The sequence below is a fragment of the Stegodyphus dumicola genome, chromosome 5 (genome assembly GCF_044657685.1).
Source record: "Stegodyphus dumicola isolate Sdum_Otavi_A_Nest chromosome 5, ASM4465768v1".
NCBI lineage: Eukaryota > Metazoa > Arthropoda > Arachnida > Araneae > Eresidae > Stegodyphus > Stegodyphus dumicola.
The window spans coordinates 128,345,503-128,366,028 of record NC_140772.1 but is presented as its reverse complement, the minus strand read 5'-3'; the positions used below and the strand labels follow the sequence as shown (position 1 = coordinate 128,366,028).

The 20,526-nt window shown below is 28.5% G+C and overlaps 1 protein-coding gene across 4 annotated transcripts in view; it reads left to right on the top strand.

The window, feature by feature from the left end:
* The window catches only part of LOC118185199 (uncharacterized), a 94,602-nt gene extending 74,670 nt beyond the window's left edge, over positions 1–19,932 (top strand). For 2 of the 4 annotated variants that reach the window (XM_085817048.1, XM_085817050.1), the window contains 5 exons: positions 246–305; positions 1,892–1,974; positions 9,863–9,929; positions 14,376–14,400; positions 15,393–19,932. In XM_085817048.1, the coding sequence (XP_085673174.1) occupies positions 246–305; positions 1,892–1,974; positions 9,863–9,929; positions 14,376–14,400; positions 15,393–15,427 (270 nt within the window). In that variant the 3' untranslated portion in view covers positions 15,428–19,932. Of the gene's footprint in view, positions 1–245; positions 306–1,891; positions 1,975–9,862; positions 9,930–11,805; positions 12,089–14,375; positions 14,401–15,392 lie in introns of all 4 variants that reach the window. The other 2 variants (XR_015041223.1, XM_085817049.1) reach the window with 2 other exon arrangements.
* The last annotated feature ends 594 nt before the right edge of the window (positions 19,933–20,526 follow it).

Genomic DNA, 20,526 nt, shown 5'->3' with positions numbered 1-20,526 from the left:
AAAAATGTGTTTAATTTAATAGGTCATACAAAGAAGTCGTGGCTTTCGCATAAGAGTTTTAGTTATAAGTAATATCGTTTACAGAATTATTGCTTTTGTATTAATCTATTTGAACAATCTTATAGTTTTAAACTTGCTTAAAATTCTAAAACATTTCACTTCTATATCTTATATTTAAAATATGTTGGAATGCATATTGTCTTAAATCCTGTATCAGCATTTGCTATTTTATATTTTGTCTGTAGGATGTTATAATGGAGATAACTGAAAGAGATCTGAAAGTCATTGAAAAGAAAGACAATAATGTAAGAACTGTTAATTTTTTAAGCTTTATTTATATAAATTCATATTTTTATTGGAAAACTACATATTAAGTAATTTAACATTTGCTCGATATCATTTGTTTTCAAAATTCATATCCATGATGGCCAAAATATTGTGTTATTATAGTGGAATAATTCATTTAAAAATTTCAGTTTCTTACCAAGTAAAATATTTTATAACTAATTTAATAAGTGAGCTTTAATTTGTTCATTTATAGTCTGCTACTGCTTCTTAACACAGTTAATATCTTCTTCTTTTTCTTAACACGGAAGATACTAGCTATTTATCTTTTCAAATGAAATTTTGAGAAATTTTTTTAACACTTTGAGTTGTGGTAGTCTTGGCATAAATTATCAATTATGGTTCTGTCAAATAACTTAAGAAGTCCTATGATTGCATTTCTGTGATTATATTCATCATTATGAGAACTTAATCAAAGTAAAAGGAAACAATTCATTTCAAGTTTTTAGAAAGATCTTCACGAAGAATATGATTTTTCTAAAAAAAACTGCTTTTCCAGACAAAATTTCTTATGGAAAGTAGCTTGTGCAATAAAGATTCAAAAGTCATCTATTCATTTTGTTTAGTATTTGTACACAACTCGTACATAATGGATTATAATTTTACTCAACTTTTTTAAAATTTTATTTTCATAAACTTTATACCATAACCATTTGCAGCCATGAGTTCTATCAATATTTTCAAAAATATATAATCTCACCAGGCAGCCAATCCTATATTGAAAAGCATAGCGTGCAAGTATCATGATGTGTCTGCAAAAGCAACAGTATCTGTAAATTTTGTCTAACTCAAGGTATGGGTTTTATATAATTGGTCAGTAAAGAATATGCTTGTGATCCCTTGGAACAAAATGAAACAATGACTAAAACCTTGCTTTGCGTTTTTTGTTTTAATATAGAACAGTGTCTGGGATGAATAGTGTTTTTAAGGGTAATACTTTTTTGTTCTGGTATAGTCTGCACTTCATATTTAAACACTGTATTTCTTCCTTATTTAATGGCATGATTATTATTGTTTATCTATGTTACTGCTGGTATTTTTTTTTTTTTTTTTTAATCAGGAACAATAATGCTTACTCTTATAGAGAGCAAAAAGACATTTCAATTGTAAAATGTTATTTTCTCTAAAAGATGTAAGTTTTTAATACATGCATCACTTAGTAATTAATAACATTAATTTATGTTTATTTTTGTCTCTGTTTTATGTAGGCTTTTTTAATTCAGATGTTTTTATTAAGTACTTAATTATTGTATATATTTTATGTATAGATTCCTTCACCACTATTCTATATATATTTTATGTACTTTTTTCAGTTGTATATTATTGAAAAAAGATTAATTGGTAAAACTGTATACAGTGCAAGCAAGATTTTGTATTGAATAAAAAGTCCTTTTTAAAATTTTCATTATTTTCAGGTATTTTGTTGTTGATTTTCTTATAGCTATTGTTATAATTGTTTATTATGACTATTTATCTTATTTGCTATAGAATAGCTGATGATTTTTTAAATTTATAATTTCTTTTAACTCATTTCATTTTTTAAAAGGTTATGCTGCACAAACATTTTTCTGAAATATCTGCCTGTGGAAGAAAAAAGATCTGTCCTGAAATTTTTGCATTTATTTTTGGGTAAGTTGATAAATATCTTCTTCTTTTGTAAGTATTTAGATTGTAAAGCAAAAACTTTTATGACAAATTCATAGACTCTAACATCTATGAATTCTCCATAGCTTATATAGAAATTCATAAAAAAACTATGATTCAAAAAAATTATGGATTTTATTGAAAGGAGGGGAGGAAGAGATATGGTATGTAAAATAGAACCAATTTATTCCTTCGATGATTGGCAAAATGCTCATGACATGTTCAAAAAATGTTAAATTGATGGTCTTGCTGATTTTGAAGAGTGTTCAATTGTAGTTCAGCTAATTCTGGCCCATATCTTTCAATCAAGCACTTTATAGTGAAGGGTTTGTTTACCTTGCAGGTCCCGTTGATTTATATTATGGTAAGAAAAATTTGTACATGGTACTTGTGAGTTCTGATTAAACAGAAAGTTTTTCAAGTTTGTTAATCATGTTGCCTTATAATATATTATCAAATTTCTAAAATTATCAAACTAATACTCATATTCTACAGAATTTCAAATAAAATTTGAATAAATATTTGATAATTTAGCTTAATCATTCTATGCTCGTTTACAATGAAAGATTGCTATAACTATTGTATATGATGTAACGTAAAATTTTATAGAATGAAAAAACACTGGAAGCCATTCCTCCAAACAAAGTATTGTACACAGTTTGACTTGTTCATGTATATTGGCATTCATGACAGAACTGTCTTGATAAGAAAATGCAGAGGATTCCTGCGCTGCTGTATTTCACAATGTTATCACTCTTCTCATTTGGCACACATTTTGCTTTTTAATTTCTTTGTTTTTTAAAAGAGCTGCTATAAATCTTAAGTATAGAATCGATAGACTTGTAAAAACAATTATATTTTATTTAGTGATGACCCAATATTTTAAAAACCATTGAAATCGAAACAAAACAAGCATCAAAGATTAAAGTGCATGGCATGGAGGATTTTTCACCTTCTTTAAGTTAAAACTTACATGATGGTGGGTATATATATATATATATATATATATGTTGAATGATCTAAAATTCACTTAGTTCGAAAACAAGTTTTTCTAATACTTGCGCAAAGCTGCAAAGTAAAGTAATAATAATTTGTTTACTAAAGAAATATTGATTATATTATCTCTTAATATAAATTTATTAGAAGTATCAGAAAAGAGGGAACCCATATGTAGGAAGTTTAATTTCAAAAATTGTGTTTTAAAGTAACTTGAATGTAATTTATGAAAAAAAAAAAAGTTTTATGGGGACTTTAATTTAAATCATGAATAACAAAATTTCAAACTTTGAAAAGGAAATTAAAAATTAAAAACAAGTAATTATGCTATTGATCGGAAATTAGTTGACTTTTCAAGCGGAATACACGTATACAAGGTAGACCTAATGTGTGTTTGTATATATATATATGTGTGTGTGTTTACTTTAAATATATAAGGATATTTATATATATGTGTAGACAAATATGTAAGTATATTTATATATATATGTGTGTATATACTATAAATTTATAAGTATATTTATTATAAGCAAAGTTGTAAGAACAATACAAAAAAGACCAATTTTGGTCAAAATGTTTTGCACAATGTGCTGCAAAATTAAGGAAATGTGAAGAGAAATTGTAGTTAGCTTTTATATATATATAACCTTAATCACTCATGGAAATTTAGTATCGAAACATATATATGTATGTATATTTATATATATATGTGTGTGTATAGATAAATATGTAAGTATATTTATATATATGTGTAACTTGTTTTTGCACTAAATGAATTTAAGATCATACAACATGTGTATATAGATAAATATATATATATGTGTAATGAAAGCACAATTTTGGAAGCATTGATGTAGATGCATAGAAATGCTAATTAGAGTAGATACTTGATGCTTAGAGCATCCATCCATTTTAAAGAAGAAGCAATCGAGCTGGATTAAATTCCATATTTATTTAAATTCACATTTGTGGCCACAATTCACTTGGCACTCCAGTCATGCCTATTTCCAGAACATTTACAACTTTGATACTATGGTGATAGAAGCGATCATAGATGATTCCAGCAGCGTCTTAACAGCGTAAGCCGAAAAGCGTCTTAAAGCGTAAGCCGAAAGAGAGGGAGTGTCACAGTAGTAATGCAGAGGAAGAAGGAAGGGAGTCAAAAGGTTTTGATTTACAATTACTTTGATTGGGCAAGCGATATCTGCATTATGGGTTAGGTAAGATGGCATGATTAATTTGAATGACACAGTTTAGACTTGTGGCGCTATTTTTAAGACAGAAAGAGGAAATCCCCAAATTAAATAAAAAATAAAACAGGCTATAACTAATTAAAATTAGAAGTTTGCTTTTAATTTTTTATCTTACACATCCCCCCTTTCAAAGAGGAAAAGGCGGAGTGATAGAGAAGCCTTTTTGACAGAAAAAGCATTAGAGCAGCAAAATATGAGAAATAAAATTTTGAAAATACAAGGCATAAAATTAACTTTTCAACAATTAAAGAATTATATGTCATAAAATTTTGAATTTAGTAATAATTTTAAACACTATTCTTTTAAAATAATTGCACATTTTTAAAGTCCTATTAAAATTCGAGTCCAATCTGTAAAAAGTTCATGTTTCTGGAACATTCGCATCACAATTTTGATACTTCAGGGAAGGATTTCCAAAACGTTTTACACACAATATCACAATTATAAAAATTTTATATACCCATTAATTATAACGAATAATCATAAATCTTAAAATTTTACACCACACTAATTTTCACATTTATAAGTAATATTTTATCATTTGTAATAGCATGGTTGAAATTATGGTTTTCACTTTTAGTATTACATTTTACAATTTTCTTATTTTACGCAAACTGGAAGACCACACAGCTTTTTTTTTAGCACACACATATCCAGCTATTTGGGCATTATCACTTTAGCAAATCCATATACTAAATTTCCGTGAGTGATTAAGGGTTGCTTTGGCAGTTGCTTAGAAAGGCCTCTGTTCCTTGTTTAAAGGCAACTGACCTTTTGAACTGCGCTATACATTCCATTATATTAAAAAAAAAAACACTCCATTATATGAAAAAAATAAAAATCCTATATAAAAATTAAATAAAGTGGGAGCCTTCAACGCTATTATTATATAGAGAGGGTAAAAGGAACAATTATGCAGAGGTAAAACAGGGCTCTGTTTCTGAACCTGTACTCTCTCAACCTACTTTGTGTTTAACATACAATTACTGATAGTTATAACATTCATTTACCATAATTCCAAACAAATTTTAATACATTTTACTTTTAACAAATTCTCATATAAATTTTATTACGATTATTCAGTTTCTTAGATCTTTTGGTATTTCTATATTAATTTTGACAATATTTAATATTCTCCCATTTAATAATTATTTCATATTGACATCATTCTCAAAATAATTAGAAGGATCTTAAAATTCAAATTTTTAAACAATAATCTTATTTACAAAATAATTCCAGAATTCTTATCTCGTTAACAAAATAATTCCAAAGTTTTTGACATTAATTCAAAATTTTTATCAAACTTACTAATAACAATAAAATTTTATAATCTTCCCTGAATAAAATCTTAGAATGCTTACACATTTTAATTTGAATATTTTCATAAAGTAGTGCTACATTATATTTTCAGATTTAAAAATATAACCAATTATTGAGTAATTTATTTATAATGATGCAGCAGGAGAGAAATTAAAAAAAAAATTTTTTTTAAACATGATTAAAACACTTTTTTTCCAATATCGTAACTTGATTTCCTCGAAGCAACTTTGAACATTTAATCTGGAACCGAAGAAATAAATCACATATCAATAGCACTTTTGATAATGCATTAAATCATTTTCATACTTGTTGAAAATTATACTGCCTATATGCTGTTGAAAGAAATTTTCGCGCAGCATGCTTTGATGTTACAGTGACTTTGGCCTAATTCGGAATTCAAGTAGTCATGAACACTTTCTTTTTAATTTTATCCTTTAGTTAAACAATGATAGATTAATTGAATAAATTCTGCCTTGGGAGTTTCACACACTTTTTCTGAAGAAGACTGTGGTTTGATGTGGTTTGACACAAGTTCTATGTGTGCAGTTCGGGTTGCCACAGAGATGAATAAAACAATATAGGTTTTTGAGTGTCTTCAAAATTCTTTACATAGATTGGTCTGCTGAAATAAATTCTACTGATTGCAGATGGAGGTGGTTCTTGGATTCTGTCTTTAGGTAAGGCTACCATAGTTTTCTGACTTGATTAAATATTTCTGGCAAATCAAGTAACTTTTTTATGTCTTTTTGATCAATTGGCTCCTTTAGGAGGCCAGAAACGAGATTTAACTTTGGCTAAAATCACAGTAGTTCCTTTATGCATTATTTTCTCTTGCTCTTTGAATGCAATTAACATTAGCAGTCTGGAATTTTCGAGTAGGATAACTTGCTGTTTATTATCTAGTGATATATCAGAAAATTCCAATATTCCTCATAATCTCATCATTCCCTTTTCTTCAATGTATGGGAAAAAATTGCTGAAAGGGAATTTTTTTCAGTCTAATTAGTTTCTTTTAGAGATTTGTATTCTTCAAAAAACTTCTTTTTTTTGCTCGGATCTTATCCAGAAAATTTTCTGCTTCTTGTAACTTTTCCATTAATAGAGCTTCTTCAATACTGCTAGATTTTCTTAAGTCTCTGAGCATTTTGGGTTTGGCTGTGAAATTTCAAAGTTTCCAAAAATGTCATGGCTAGGCAGTATTTTCTGGATTATAATATCTTTTCACTTTGCACATGGACTCATTTTCATTCGTCACACAAAATCATATTTAACAGAATCTGCAGAAATTTTCATGTGTATCAAATGAGAAAGCCATCCTTTGATACGGAATTTTACGACCATACTCCATAGAGGGGTAATTTTGCAATGAAATATGCTATCCAAGCAATGAACTTTAAAATTTTCTCTAAATTGCGGTATTTCATTATGTGGAAGAGATCAATCTGTACTTTTGACTGTACATTCAAGTTGATGTATATGATGTGACTTTTTTTTTTTTTTTCGGTATTCCATTTTGTATTGTTTTAAACATCTAATTTTGGCCAAAGGTCGGAAGAGAATTGAAGCCATTGTGGACTTTGCAACCAAATGGGTTCGTTTATTAACTTAGAGATGTTTATTCTCTGAGACACAAGATCTGCAAGGTTGTCAACACTTGGACAGTAATGCCAGTATTGAGATAAGCTCAATTTGGGGTTTTTTTTGACACAAATCTTAATAGCTTTTGAAACTTTTGAAGATCAAGCTATTTTGGGATTCAAAAATAAATAATTGTTGAATCTTCTAAAAAAAGCACAGGATTTTTATTCTTTGAAAATATTGTTGCCTAACATGGCTAATAACAGTGCCCCCATTAATTCTAATCATAGTAGAGTAAGAGATGTGCTTTTATACTTGTGTCTGAGAAGCAATGTTATTTGTTATTTTCAGTATTAATGTTCAAAACATGAAAAAGTAACTATAGATGGGGAATTCAGCTATTTAATTTAGCTTTTCGTAAAATTTTCTCTGCTGAGAGGACAAATCTTCAGGCAGTGGTTCATCTCGGTGTATCTGTGTTGATAAAATTTTCTGTATTAAGCACTTTAGTGTTAACAGTAAAAGACCCCAAAATACCACTTGGATCGAATATCCAACTTAATCCTTGTAGGAGAAATCTTTTTGTTTCTATTAGTTTAGATATGAAGGACAATAGGTTTTGAATGTCAAAATAGAACACATCTTTTGAATTATTTGCAGTGACAGTTTGTTTATATTTTGATGCCAATTCTAAATTTTTAATAATTTGCATTACAAAAGCAATAAAATGTGCTTGTTTTTTAATTCAGCAATTTCTATTTCATTTTATTAAATTATTAAAGAAGACTTACCGTTTTGCTGTTTTCTTACAAAGGGCTAATCCAAAAGTCAAAAACACAAATTTTCAAATATTAATTGGGTTCTTGTCAGTCAATGCACTTTTGTAGGAAAATAGATGGAAATCAAAGCAAAATGAGAATCAAAGAATGAAGTGCATGGCTTGGAAAATTTTTCATCTTCTTTTAATTAAAACTTAAATGATTATACGAGACGTATTCGGAAACTAAGTACCGTTTTGGAAAAAAAAAAAATAAATAAAACAATTTTTTTGAATCCAATTTTATTTTTACATGAAAATACATGTTTTAAAGTATTTTTCAATATAGTTTCCACCAGTGATCAAACACTTGTCATAGCGGGTGACCAGTTTTTGTATACCATCGTCAAAGAAACTTCCCGCCAGTTTCGATAACCACGACTCCACAGCATTTTTCGTGTCATCGTCAGATCCAAAGCGCTTGCCACCAAGCTCGCGCTTCATGTGCAGGAACAAGCGATAGTCGGACGGCGCCAAGTCTGGGCTGTACGGCGGGTGATCGAACTGCTCCCAATGAAACTGTCAAATTAACGATTGAGTGACACCAGCAGTATGGGGCCGAGCATTGTCATGGAGCAACACAATTCCTTTACTGAGCATTCCTCTTCGTTTGTTTTGAATGGCACGCCTTAGTTTTGTTAAAGTCTAAAAATATCGTGCCGCATTAATGATTTCACCTCTGGGAAGAAATTCAGTAAGCAAAATGACTTTCCTATCCCAGAAGACAGCGCACATGATTTTTTGTGATGACATTGTCACTTTGAACTTTTGTTTTTTCGGAGAATGTGTCTCTACTCCATCGATTGTTGTTTCGATTCTGGTGTGAAATGACACACCCATGTTTCATCACCTGTCACAATTTGGTTTAAAACGTTTTCTCCTTCATCACTGTACCGCGTGAGAAATGTCAGGGCATACCAAGTCGCTTTGTTTTGTGAACATCAGTGAGCATTTTTGGAACCCATCGAGAACACAGTTTGCGATAATTCAAAAGGTCAGACACAATTTCGAACCAAACAGTACGTGAAATTTGTGGAAATGCCTCTGAAGGAGTTGTCATTGTGAAGCGTCTGTTTTCATGAATTGCTTCATCAACTTTCCTTACCAAATCATCGGTGACAACCGAAGGCCGACCACTCCGAGCCTCGGCGTGGACATTTGTTTGACCTGCATTAAACATTCTTACCCACTTTCTCACCATTCCATCACTTATCGCGTATTCACCGTAAACTTCTGTCACTTGATGATAAATTTCGGCTGGTTTAACATTCCTCGTGTTCAAAAATTTAATCATGGCACAAATCTCACAGTCAGCGGGAGAACTAATTGTCGTAAACATTTTGAATGTGCACAGCAAACTGAAAACACAACATAGAGCAACCAAAATGGTGACAATTGAAAGTCAGTGAACAAGAAAGACTAGTGGGCATGCACGGGACGCCTATCACAGCGCTGAGACGGCGCTAGAATGAAACGGTACTTAGTTTCCGAATACGCTACATATATACTTATATACAGAAGGTAGTCTAAAAGCCTAAATTGTATTAGAAAACTTGAAATGCAAGAGCTTAATTGTTCAATAGTTTCATCAAATATTTCTGACATTCAGTTATACCATGTACTGCAGTTCAAATTCTAAAATGAAGAACACTGAATCATCAATTTTTACATAGTTGTGGGTGCTGGAGGGGAGGTGCAGATGGGCTTGCAGTGCCTTCTTCTAGCAGTATTCACAAATATTTCTTAGTATCAGATTAAATATCAGATTTTCGAAACTTTAGTATATAAAATTTTATTTAAATATTCTTTTTGTTAAAATTTACCTTAATGATTATTGCATTATTATTATTATTATTATTATTTTTTTTTTTTGCTGTTTTTACATATACTTATTTTCTTTGTTTTGCAGGAATACCACATGTACAATTGCTAATGAATTCCAGTGCTTTGTATTGCAGGCACCTTCTCATGTTGAGGTCTGAGGCAGTTCTATTTATCTTTAACTGTGTTTTATGATTTGAAATTCAACTGTGATTTGTGTTAAAAATTTACAGCAGAAGCTTTAGGACTAATGGAATTCTGTTAGAAAATAAGAATGGTTTTATCAACAAGAATTAAGTAGAAATTCAAGGTTTTTAATCTATATCAAAATTTAGTAAAATTAATCTGTCTTGAATAAGGTTATAAAGAACTATCCAGATTTTAATAGTAGTCTAAAAATATTGAATTGCATATTTAAGTTGTTAGCAATTATCTAATTTTATTTTTACTTATCATGATACATCCATCTGTCTAATTTCTTTTAATGTAATCTAACGTGTAGGTAGATTTAGAATTTAATATGTGATGCTTTATTCAATGACTAGATCATCAAAATTAAGAACATCTAGTTTATTCAGCTTTTCTTAGTTCACAAAGTCATTTAGAAGTCTATGCAGATGAGCCCAATGTTAATACAGTAAAATTCCAGAAATCCGCAAAGCTTGGGACCAGATATTGTGCGGATTTTAGGATTTTGCAGATTTCAGGACAGAAAAGATAATGCATAAAATTCAGACTAAAAGTGCAAAATGAATAAGACGGATTAGATACATTTAATTAAATTATTATATACATTATTGCAATAATTTATTATATGCATTAAATTATTATTATATATATAAATTGATTATATTATTCATTGTATTATATGTACACAGCATCGAGGTTTGCCGATTTTGCCTCATGCAAAGATTTCCGGTTTTGGATTCCCGTGTTAGAATCACTGTTGCTGTAAAATTTCAACAGCTTTTCTTTATTTTCCATATATCATACACAACTGTGTTGCAATTCCATACCATTCTACTATAAATCAAGGAGTAGCACCTGCTTCCATCTTTTGTAGAATTTGCAGTTTTTGCATTATAGTCAATGCAACGTGCTTACGTTTTTCAAAGTTGCAAGCAGTAAAATCATGAGTGTGTTTCTTATCTGTTATTGTATTAAAAAGGGCTGAAATTTAAAATATTCTTAATTTATCCACAAAATATCCGGATAAAAAAAGGCAGCACTAAACGATCTTGTGAAATGAAATAACAAAGCTCAGAAAATACAACAACGTGAATCGTGAACTTGAACTAAGAGTGAATCGTCTGCTTTTTTACCTCGATGCAGATTAGAGGGGAAAAAACTTATTTATTTTATCTTATTTTTTAACTTTTTATATCAGTAATTTGGTATTTCTGTTTTGACTCATTATTATTCAGTAATTATGACGTCATTATTCTGTAAGTATTTTTTTCTTCGATATTTCGTACTCAATATTGTGGTTTCCGGAACCTATAAACTGAATGTTTATATTCTGAGAGGCAATGCGGATTTCAGGTCGGCGGATTTTCGGTATTTGACTGTAGTTTCAGTTCTTAGTTTAAGTGAAAAATTACACAAGCACATATAGCTGGTAGCATGTTGTTTAACAGTGTAATATTATTTTTGGAATTTAAGAGAGGAGATGAAAATATATTTTTCAGGTACAAATATTATGATTCATGCTTATTCAGATTACTAATATTTTGGAAGTTGCACTTCAGTTTGAAAACTGAAAAATAAAATTTTCATAATTTAATGAGAATCAGTCAAGTGTTATTCATTTTATCATCGTAAAATAAAATTTCATTATAATTTTATTGTTATTAAAGTTCATTGATTGCTAATTTTCATGCAAGTGGGAATTAGTAGGTGCATGATATTTTTTAGGTTGCAATGTATGATATATCTTTTAGATTATAAGCTGCGTATGTACATTGTGGACTTAACAATAAATAAGATATTTATAAGTGTGTATATATTATTTTAGAAAAAATTATATTTTAGGTCAGCCGGGAAGTTCTATGGGTTCTTGAAAAATACAAATGAAGCAGTACAAAAACATGTGAACATTTCAGTGAATCACATAAGCTCCATTTTGTTCTATGACTTTTTGCTGTCTCTCCAGCAATGGTTCTTAGGTTTATTTGTAGAGTTGCTACTTGACAGTCTTCAAAGAAGTGAATTCCAGGCTGTTCAGAGAATTTTGAAATGAACAATAAGAGATGAAAATCTGACAGTACAAAGCCTAGTGGATGAGGAAGATGATAAAAGGTGCCAGCCATACTCAGTAAGTCTTTGGCATTCATCGAAATTTACGGCTGAGCATTGTTATGACAGAAGACAACACTTGTTAATTAGGTAGTTCTGGGTACTTTATTTCCACTTGTGCTTTTGAAATTTTCATTTGGGAACATTATTTTTCTGAATTTGTTTTCTGATTTGGTGGCAGCAATTCATAGTATACTGTTCCTCTGTAGGCCCACCAGATGCAAAGCATTTTGTTGTTGGCATGTAGCCCCCTCCTCTCAGTGTTACTAGCTTATCCCATGACCATTTGGTTGTAACATTATTGTATAGTATCCACTCTTCATATCCAATAATGAGGCATTTAAAAAAAATCTTAATTTCTTTTTAGCAAACAATTCCATACTGTAACTTGAGTAAGCATATTCTGTTCAGTTAAAATATGAGGTACCCATACATCATAGCAGTTTACATACCCAGTCTTCTTCAAATGATCATTCACTGTACTTTTTTTTTAGCCTGTCTGATAGTTTCTGAACTATATAACATGGATTTTCAGTGAAAATGTTTTTTACTATGTCATTGTTTACAAAGGAGGATCATCGGAACAGGCATCATCTTCGAGGATGTAATTTCCACTCCCACATTTCTCAAACTGTATCACCAGAAAAAGCACTTCATCCACATAAAGCACAAATTTTATAACCTGTTTGACTAGCATTCCTTAATAAAAATTAAACATATTGTAATTTGAAAAACCAAACTTTACAGTTGACCTAGTAGTATTTTTGAAAATATAAATTATGGGGTACATTTTTGTGTTTAAATGTAAAAAAATGATGTATTGTTGAATTCTTGAAAATATTCATTCATTCTTATTGCACTTATTATTCCTTCCAAATAATTCCGAATTTCATTTTTTTAATCCAGTTTTCCCCTACTTATCATTTTGGTTTTGAAAAATTTGATAGTTCTTGTGTGATCCTTTCAAGCAGTTAAAATATATTCTTCTTATATATGAAACATGCATTTGAATTAATAGACATTATGAATCATGAGGTTTCACAGCATACAAACGCATATCTGATGTAATGATGGGTCTTGACTTGTAATAAAATTTTGATACTAGATTAATATATACATATATATGTATATATAATATCTTATGACACTTCTGGTACAATATCGTAACTCATTTGGACATACTGGTGTGTTTCGAATGCAAATAAATGTGAAAACTGAAATGTATTTATTAAGAAATAAGAAATTTGATATGATAAGTAGGAAATTTCGTTGTAGGTTTCTCCTGCATTATTCTATTCCTCTTCTACAATGAGTTCGTGTGTCGGCAGGACTGGCAATAGGCATTTTTTTCCACCCATTGCATCTTTTGTGGATCCTAGATTATGATTCTCCGTACTTCTCTAAAATCTAAAAATTCTGCTTCCTAATACCTTCCTTAAATTCTAAGAATTCTGCTATCCCTAAATTTATCTCCTGGTGTATTACACACTGGCTTAGTATTTTACTATGACAGTAGCACTCTGGTAGAACAAGAACATGGGCCTGGCATTTCAGAACCCTGAGGAAATATCATTTCATACAGTTGGACCAAGGGAGGATTGGTTGTAAGTCCCCCAAACTGGAAATATTGGTAGTTGTGAAGTAGCTGGTCCGTTATGCACTGAATTCTGTGTAATTCCTCTAGGGCCAGGAAGCCCACCGGTAAGATCATTCTCGATAATTAGTTAAACTGTCGGGTTTAAATTCTTTTTATGCCTCTTCATGAGATCGAGAACTGGGAATGGTGACTCCACGGACCCAGTCAGATTGGTAGGATTATAGTGAATCATTAAAAATCTGTCACTGGTAAGTCTGAGACTGGCAGCAGTAAACAGAAATTTTTTTTTATCACTTAGTGTGGCTTTTTGGGCCTGTCTCTCACCTTCTGCCTGATATATAGAGGTCAAAAGGAAATGGAACAAGATGTATAGTGCCGTAATCAGAGTAGTAGAACACGGTGCCTAATCTAACTGTCTCTAAATTTTGCTGCTTGTAATTTCTCCCTAAGTTCTTAAAATTTTGCCACTTGATGTGATTGCACTGGTTGCAATAGCTCTGGTGCCCTCCCTGTGTGAAAGTTATCATGTTTTAATTAAAGTAGAAAATATTTATTAAAAGTAAATCTATTAACATATTCATTATGTTCACATATTATGTAGATTAAAATTGTCAAAATTTGAAGAAATTTATTTTCTCATGCTTTTTACTGTGAACTTAATTGAAGTGAAAGTAAAATAATTTATACTGAAATAATGCACATTTTGTAGGTTGGCACTATCCTCTCTTCTGTTGGTAAGATTTTTTTTTTTTTTTTTTTTTTTTTTTTTTTTTGTGTGTGTGTGTGTGTGTGTGTGTGGGCTACTGTTTTACTTATTTCTGCTGCTGTTATTTGCTGATACATTGACATATATAAATTGCACTATGGTATTATTCTGTTAAATGCATTTTTCAAAGTAATTTTATAGATGGCATTTAAACAAAATTATGTTACAAAATAAACTGAATTAACTTTTTTTTTAGTTTAAAGCATTTGTATGAAAATTTTTTGAAGAAAAAATAAAACAAATTGGCATCATTTTATATATGTTATTAGTTTTTAATTATAAAATATGTTGAAAGTAATGCAAAATAAAAAGGTAAATATAAATTAGTAGTAAATCTTTAGTCATGGAGTTTTTAATGCAGTTTTTGATCAACAATTGCAGAATTATTGATGTGATTATTACCTATCAAGAGAAAATTACAGTTCAATTTACTCTCTTGATAATCCAATTTATACTATTATTTATTGTTTTAATTTTTTTTTAATTTTAAAAAGGAAATGAGTATTTTTTAGTATACATTTTAAAGTTTTTTTTTTTTTTTTTTTTTTCTGTGTGTGTATGTGTGTGTGTGTGTGTGTATAATTTTTACACTAAGTAATCTGTGTTTCCAATGGTATAATAGTGGTCTTATTAGTGAATTTGAAAATTTTATTTAAGAGCTTTTATTTTGTTATAATTTATTATCTGAAATTTATTGAAAACATACCCTTTTCTGTTTCTGCTTATGTCCAAGTTTTGTTACTTGTTTATTCAGTACTGTCAAAAAATTCACTTTTATTACAATATTAGATCTTTTGATAAATGGCTGTTTAAAGATATATTAGTATATTAAATATTACTTATTTTTAGCAAATTTAATATATCAGACATGATTTTACTATGTTTTACTTTTTAAAAGAGAAAAATATGAATTTTGTTTGATGTTATTAAAATTTTATATGCATTTTTCCCGTCCTCTAGCGCATGGATTTGTGAAAACACACTGGGAAGTATAAATCACTTTTGTTTGCACCTGGCAGGACTTAGTGTGAATTGTAATGAATGTTATATGCTTTCTATCATGTGAACAAGTTTGTTTGGATTTTATATATGTAGTGAGCAGGAAAAATTTTAAAACCAGTTTTCTTCATATTTTATAAAATGATTAAAATTTGTATTTTTCATATTTTTAATTGCCCTAAGTTTAAGTATAGCCTCTTTTTTTCCTTTATATATATATGTGTGTGTATATTTATAAGATAGATAAAGTTAGATTTTTGTATAAGCAAAAGTATGCATAAGAGCAGACAAAAATAGGAATAAAATTGTTTTTACCTTCAAAAAAGGAATATATTCTTATCCGTACTGAAAATTATTAATTAACTATGGCAGAGCACTCAAGATTATCTGCTGTTGAGAAGGATTATTTTCGTCGCAGCTAGACTATATTTATGTAGCATGTGGGACGAAAGGTTCTTTAGAAATCTATGTAGTCAGCTCATTCAGCCACCGAGTTGAATCTGCCTTTCGCTACTTGTGTTTCTTATTTGATTTGTTCAGTGTGAGCTACTCCCTACTTTGGGTTTATTACTGTTAAGCTTGATTATTACTTTTCATAAACTACATAATGAACAACTCAGTTAATAGTAACTGTGTATAGGGAAAAAATATTTTTGTGTGAGAAATTAATGCTGAAATGAGAATAATATGCTTAGTTAATAAAACTAATAATATTTTACTTGATCTCCTCTTCATTATTAAAAAAAATACATTTGGAGGAATAATATTGGATGAGTTCTGACAGTTTCTTGAAGCCACATCTGCATATCATGATACACCATTTCAAATTTTGAATTTCTAATCACTTTTTGAAGTTTTTTTTCCTTCACCTTTAAATTTACAATTATAGAAAATTTCTTAATTTAAGAATTTTTTTTTTTTTTTTTTTTTTTTTTTTTTTTTTTTTTTAACTGGTGTGGTTGTAGAAAGTAAAGTTTTTTCTTTTTGAAAAATTTTTTGTTTGAAAAATCTGTTTGTTGTTTTTTCTGTTTGAAAAATTCCTATTGATTTTGTTTTATTCTATATTATAATCTCAGTTTATCATAGTAAGAAATTTTTATTAAAATCATATATTGCAAGAATTTTTAACCCCACTCCTATAAACGCATTCTTTTGCATGATATTGAATCTTTCTGCATTTATTTCTTTCTTTAAGCTAATATTTTCCTTTCAGAAACGTCTCAGAAGGTTTGTGATTTAAAGATTTTCTTGCAATTTCATTCAAAATCATTTTACCAAATTTTTTTAATATTTTATAAATACCAGAACACTTCTGCATAGAAAAATAGCATAATGCACATGTTAAAAATGCTTTCTGTGTGGTTGAATATGTGGAAGTTAAAAAATGTTTTACAATATTGTAGTAAAAATAATATTTCAATAACTGTGAACTGTAAATATTTTACGAAAATATGAAAGTGGCCTTAATTTGTTGATGAATAAATATTTTTTAGCTGGTTAAAATAGTGAAGTTTCAGGTTATTAGATTTCAAGTTATAGCTATGTATGCAAAACCTCCCTTTTCGTGGTTTTAGCAGCAACTGCTGTAATAAAAAAATTAAATAAAAAAACTTGTACAGATATTTATGTGTTAGCACATCTCCTTAGCACAGTTTAATGAATTTTTGCAAAACAAAAAGAATGATGATTTATAATTGCAGAAAGCTATTACATACATGCATGTTACATTTTAATTAGGTATTTTTCTTGAAAATTAATTAAAAAATATACTCATAAGTAGTTATTATTATTATTTTGGCCTGGTGGGAATTTTGTGGTGATCACTTTAAGAGCAGATTCATACCATTTGTTCTTTTTAGCAATTTTACTACAAAACGTGTTCCTTCAGAAATCTTATCCCAGCTTCTTTCACTACTAACAAATCTCCTGAGTGCATGTTTTAAAATTGTCTTTCAAAAAAGTAAATAAATAATAACGTTTGTTTATAAATACTATTGGACCTTAGGTGCAAATAGCAGTGTTGCATGTTAAAATTAAGCTATGTGTAATTCCCAGAGTTTGGCATGTTTTGAAAATTTGGCGACTTCTTCAACAATAATACATAAATCTTGTGCTATTACGTAAGTATCTTTCTACAGTCAACAAAAAACACTCTATTAGTTTTTTTGCTTAAATTATCTTAACTAATCCAGATATTCTGAGACGTTCTAGAATGATGTGGAGTTAAGGAACAAATTTTAAAACGAAGATTTATTTTTCTCTTGTTTTTATGTAATTATTTGGATTGAAATGTGGTGTTCTTTAGATTGTTTGTTTTAAATTTAATTACTGTTCTTTACATTTAATTATTAGATGAAACCTTTCTTTTCATGAAAATGCAATTGCAAATATTTTTAATGAATTTATTATTATGTATATTTTTGTGATGATATTTTTATATATAGTATTATTTTCACTCAGAATTTTTTTTATAAATTTATATAGCTGTTGATTCACAATTTAATTTCTTTAAAAAAATTTATTTTCAAGAAAATAATGGTAACTGCTAAATTTTATGATGTATATTATTTCCTTACTTCATTTTTCCTTTTCATATTTTGCTTTTAAAATTTGGTTAGCTACATCTTAAACGGTACTTACATATTAATTAATGCTTACAATTTTTAATTTGATTGTGAACGAATAATGCAAGATGTAAGTTATTGTATTGATTGAGTCTGAATCTATTTTAGGTTATATATTTTTGGGGACTTACTAAAAATATATTAATTGCAGTCCAAAAATGTTTAATTGTACTTCAATTTGTTGCTGTAAATATGCATAAGCTAGTATGCTTGCTAGTATTATGATTTTAATATGCAGTAGTAATTTTTTCCATTTGAAAATGCATTATATCTAACTGTGTGTAATGAGAATTTTTTCAAAATATTCACAATGCTTTTATGATATGTTCTCGTACCTGACGGATAAAAAAGTTGAAGGAAATTGTTGTAAATAGCTTATTTACCATAATATCTCTCTGCTTTAGTGACTGTTGATATTCTTATCATTATCATATTTAAAATAATGCAATAAAAGTCACTGTTAGTCTTTTTACTTAAATGATCTTAACTAATCCAATTTTTCTGAGGCGTTCTAGAATTATGTAAAGTTAAGGAACAAACTCTAAAATGAAAATTTATATTTTCTCTTGTTTTTATGTAATTATTTTATTTTGGAATGTGGTTTTTGTAAATTTAATTATTGTTTTTGGATTTACTTATTAGATGAAATGTTTGTCTTAATAAAAACACAATTGTAAATATTTTTTAATGAATGTATTAATATGTATATATTTGTGAATGTATTTTTATATGTAGTATTATTTTTAGTCCAATCCCCCCATTTTTTCTTTCTTTTATTATTATTATTATTTTAAGTATTTTAAAATGATTCTGAATTTCAAACATTAATTTCTTAAAATTAAGCATTTTTTCTGAATATATTTTTGCTAATGAGACTTCTTATAATATAGCACAAAATGTCATATTTCAGAATCTAAACTGGTTTGCTTTATTTTAAAGATCTTATATTTTATATGATTGATATTTTCATATTTTATTGTTAAATTATTTTTATTTTATAAATTGTGTGCAAACACTTAGAATTTTTTATGCTTAAGTTTGTTGCTTTTATAATTATTTTACTTATATAGGAACCATTTGAAAACTTTATAGGAATAACTTGCTATTTTATAAGTTTACTAGATTTATGCAATAAAGGCTTTATTGATGATTACTTTTGAGACTTATGCTTTATGAAAGTCTAACAACTAGCCATATGTGGATATCTAGCCACAATATCTAGTAATATTCTATTTACGATATATCAACTAGCTATTATCAAAAATTATTTATTACATATATTTTTTAGATTTCTTATTTTAAAGCATTTTTGAAATCATAGTTTATACCCTTAAAATATTGATAATTGCTTACTTGATGCATGTTACAACTTCAGTTAACACCAAAGAGGGCAAAAGTAGTTTATATATTCATTTATTTATTTGTTACTATTTTTTTGAAGGTATGTTGGTTCTGTATAACTAGCACAAAGATAAAATGCCTCGTTCTTATTTAAGTTAACAGCATTAATTCTAGTCTCAAGTGTTGAATCAAAGATATACATTTAATGTAGATATACATTTAATACTTTTGATAGATATACATTTAATGTAGATTTTTCAGTTTTATATATTTTAATTTAGTTATAAGAATATAAGCATATAAACATAGAGTTATTGTTTATTATGTAATTGTAATTTATGCATTGTCAAAAATTATTTCACATTCCCATATATATCTGTATGCATATGTAAATGTTTCTGACCCCCCTTTTGTTTTTAAAAGTTTTTTTGCGGAATATCTAGTCAGTGTTGTTTATCTATATTGAACAAAATGTGTTTGTCAAGTGAAATTGTATTATATTGTTATGCTTTCAAATAAACTATATATTAACAAAATTGATATTTTCCAGTATGTTATACAAGGTTGATAATTCATATTTTATAAATTTCTTATATGTTGGATAAAATTTACATAAAAAAAGTAAATCAGCTTTATATTGCAGAAGAAGACAGTGAAAAATGCAGTTTCAAATATATTTTATTATGCAGGTAAGTTTACAAAAATGAGCATTTTTGAGCATTCATACAAGCTTTAAGATATATCTTGAAAACTGTATTATTTCTCAAAAATTAATTTATTACATTCAGATTTTCAAAATACTTTACACATGTATTTTTCAGAAACTAATCAGATACAGTCAACTGACATTATGATTATCTTCTAGGGATTGAGAAAAGAAGTTGATATTTCAAACAGTTGTTACAGAGTTACCAACTTTCTCGGAAAACTTCTAGTTTTTTTAATCATAGCTCCCATTTTTCAGTAAACCTATATATTTCCCATTTTTTAAAATTTATCTTAATTTGAATTATTTCTTTAAAATGCAATTCCGGAAGAACTGTTGATTTTTAACGCCTTATACAGGAGGAGACGTCAAAACACTTGTACATCCAACTACAGATAATTGCCAAGCTTAGTGCTATCCACAG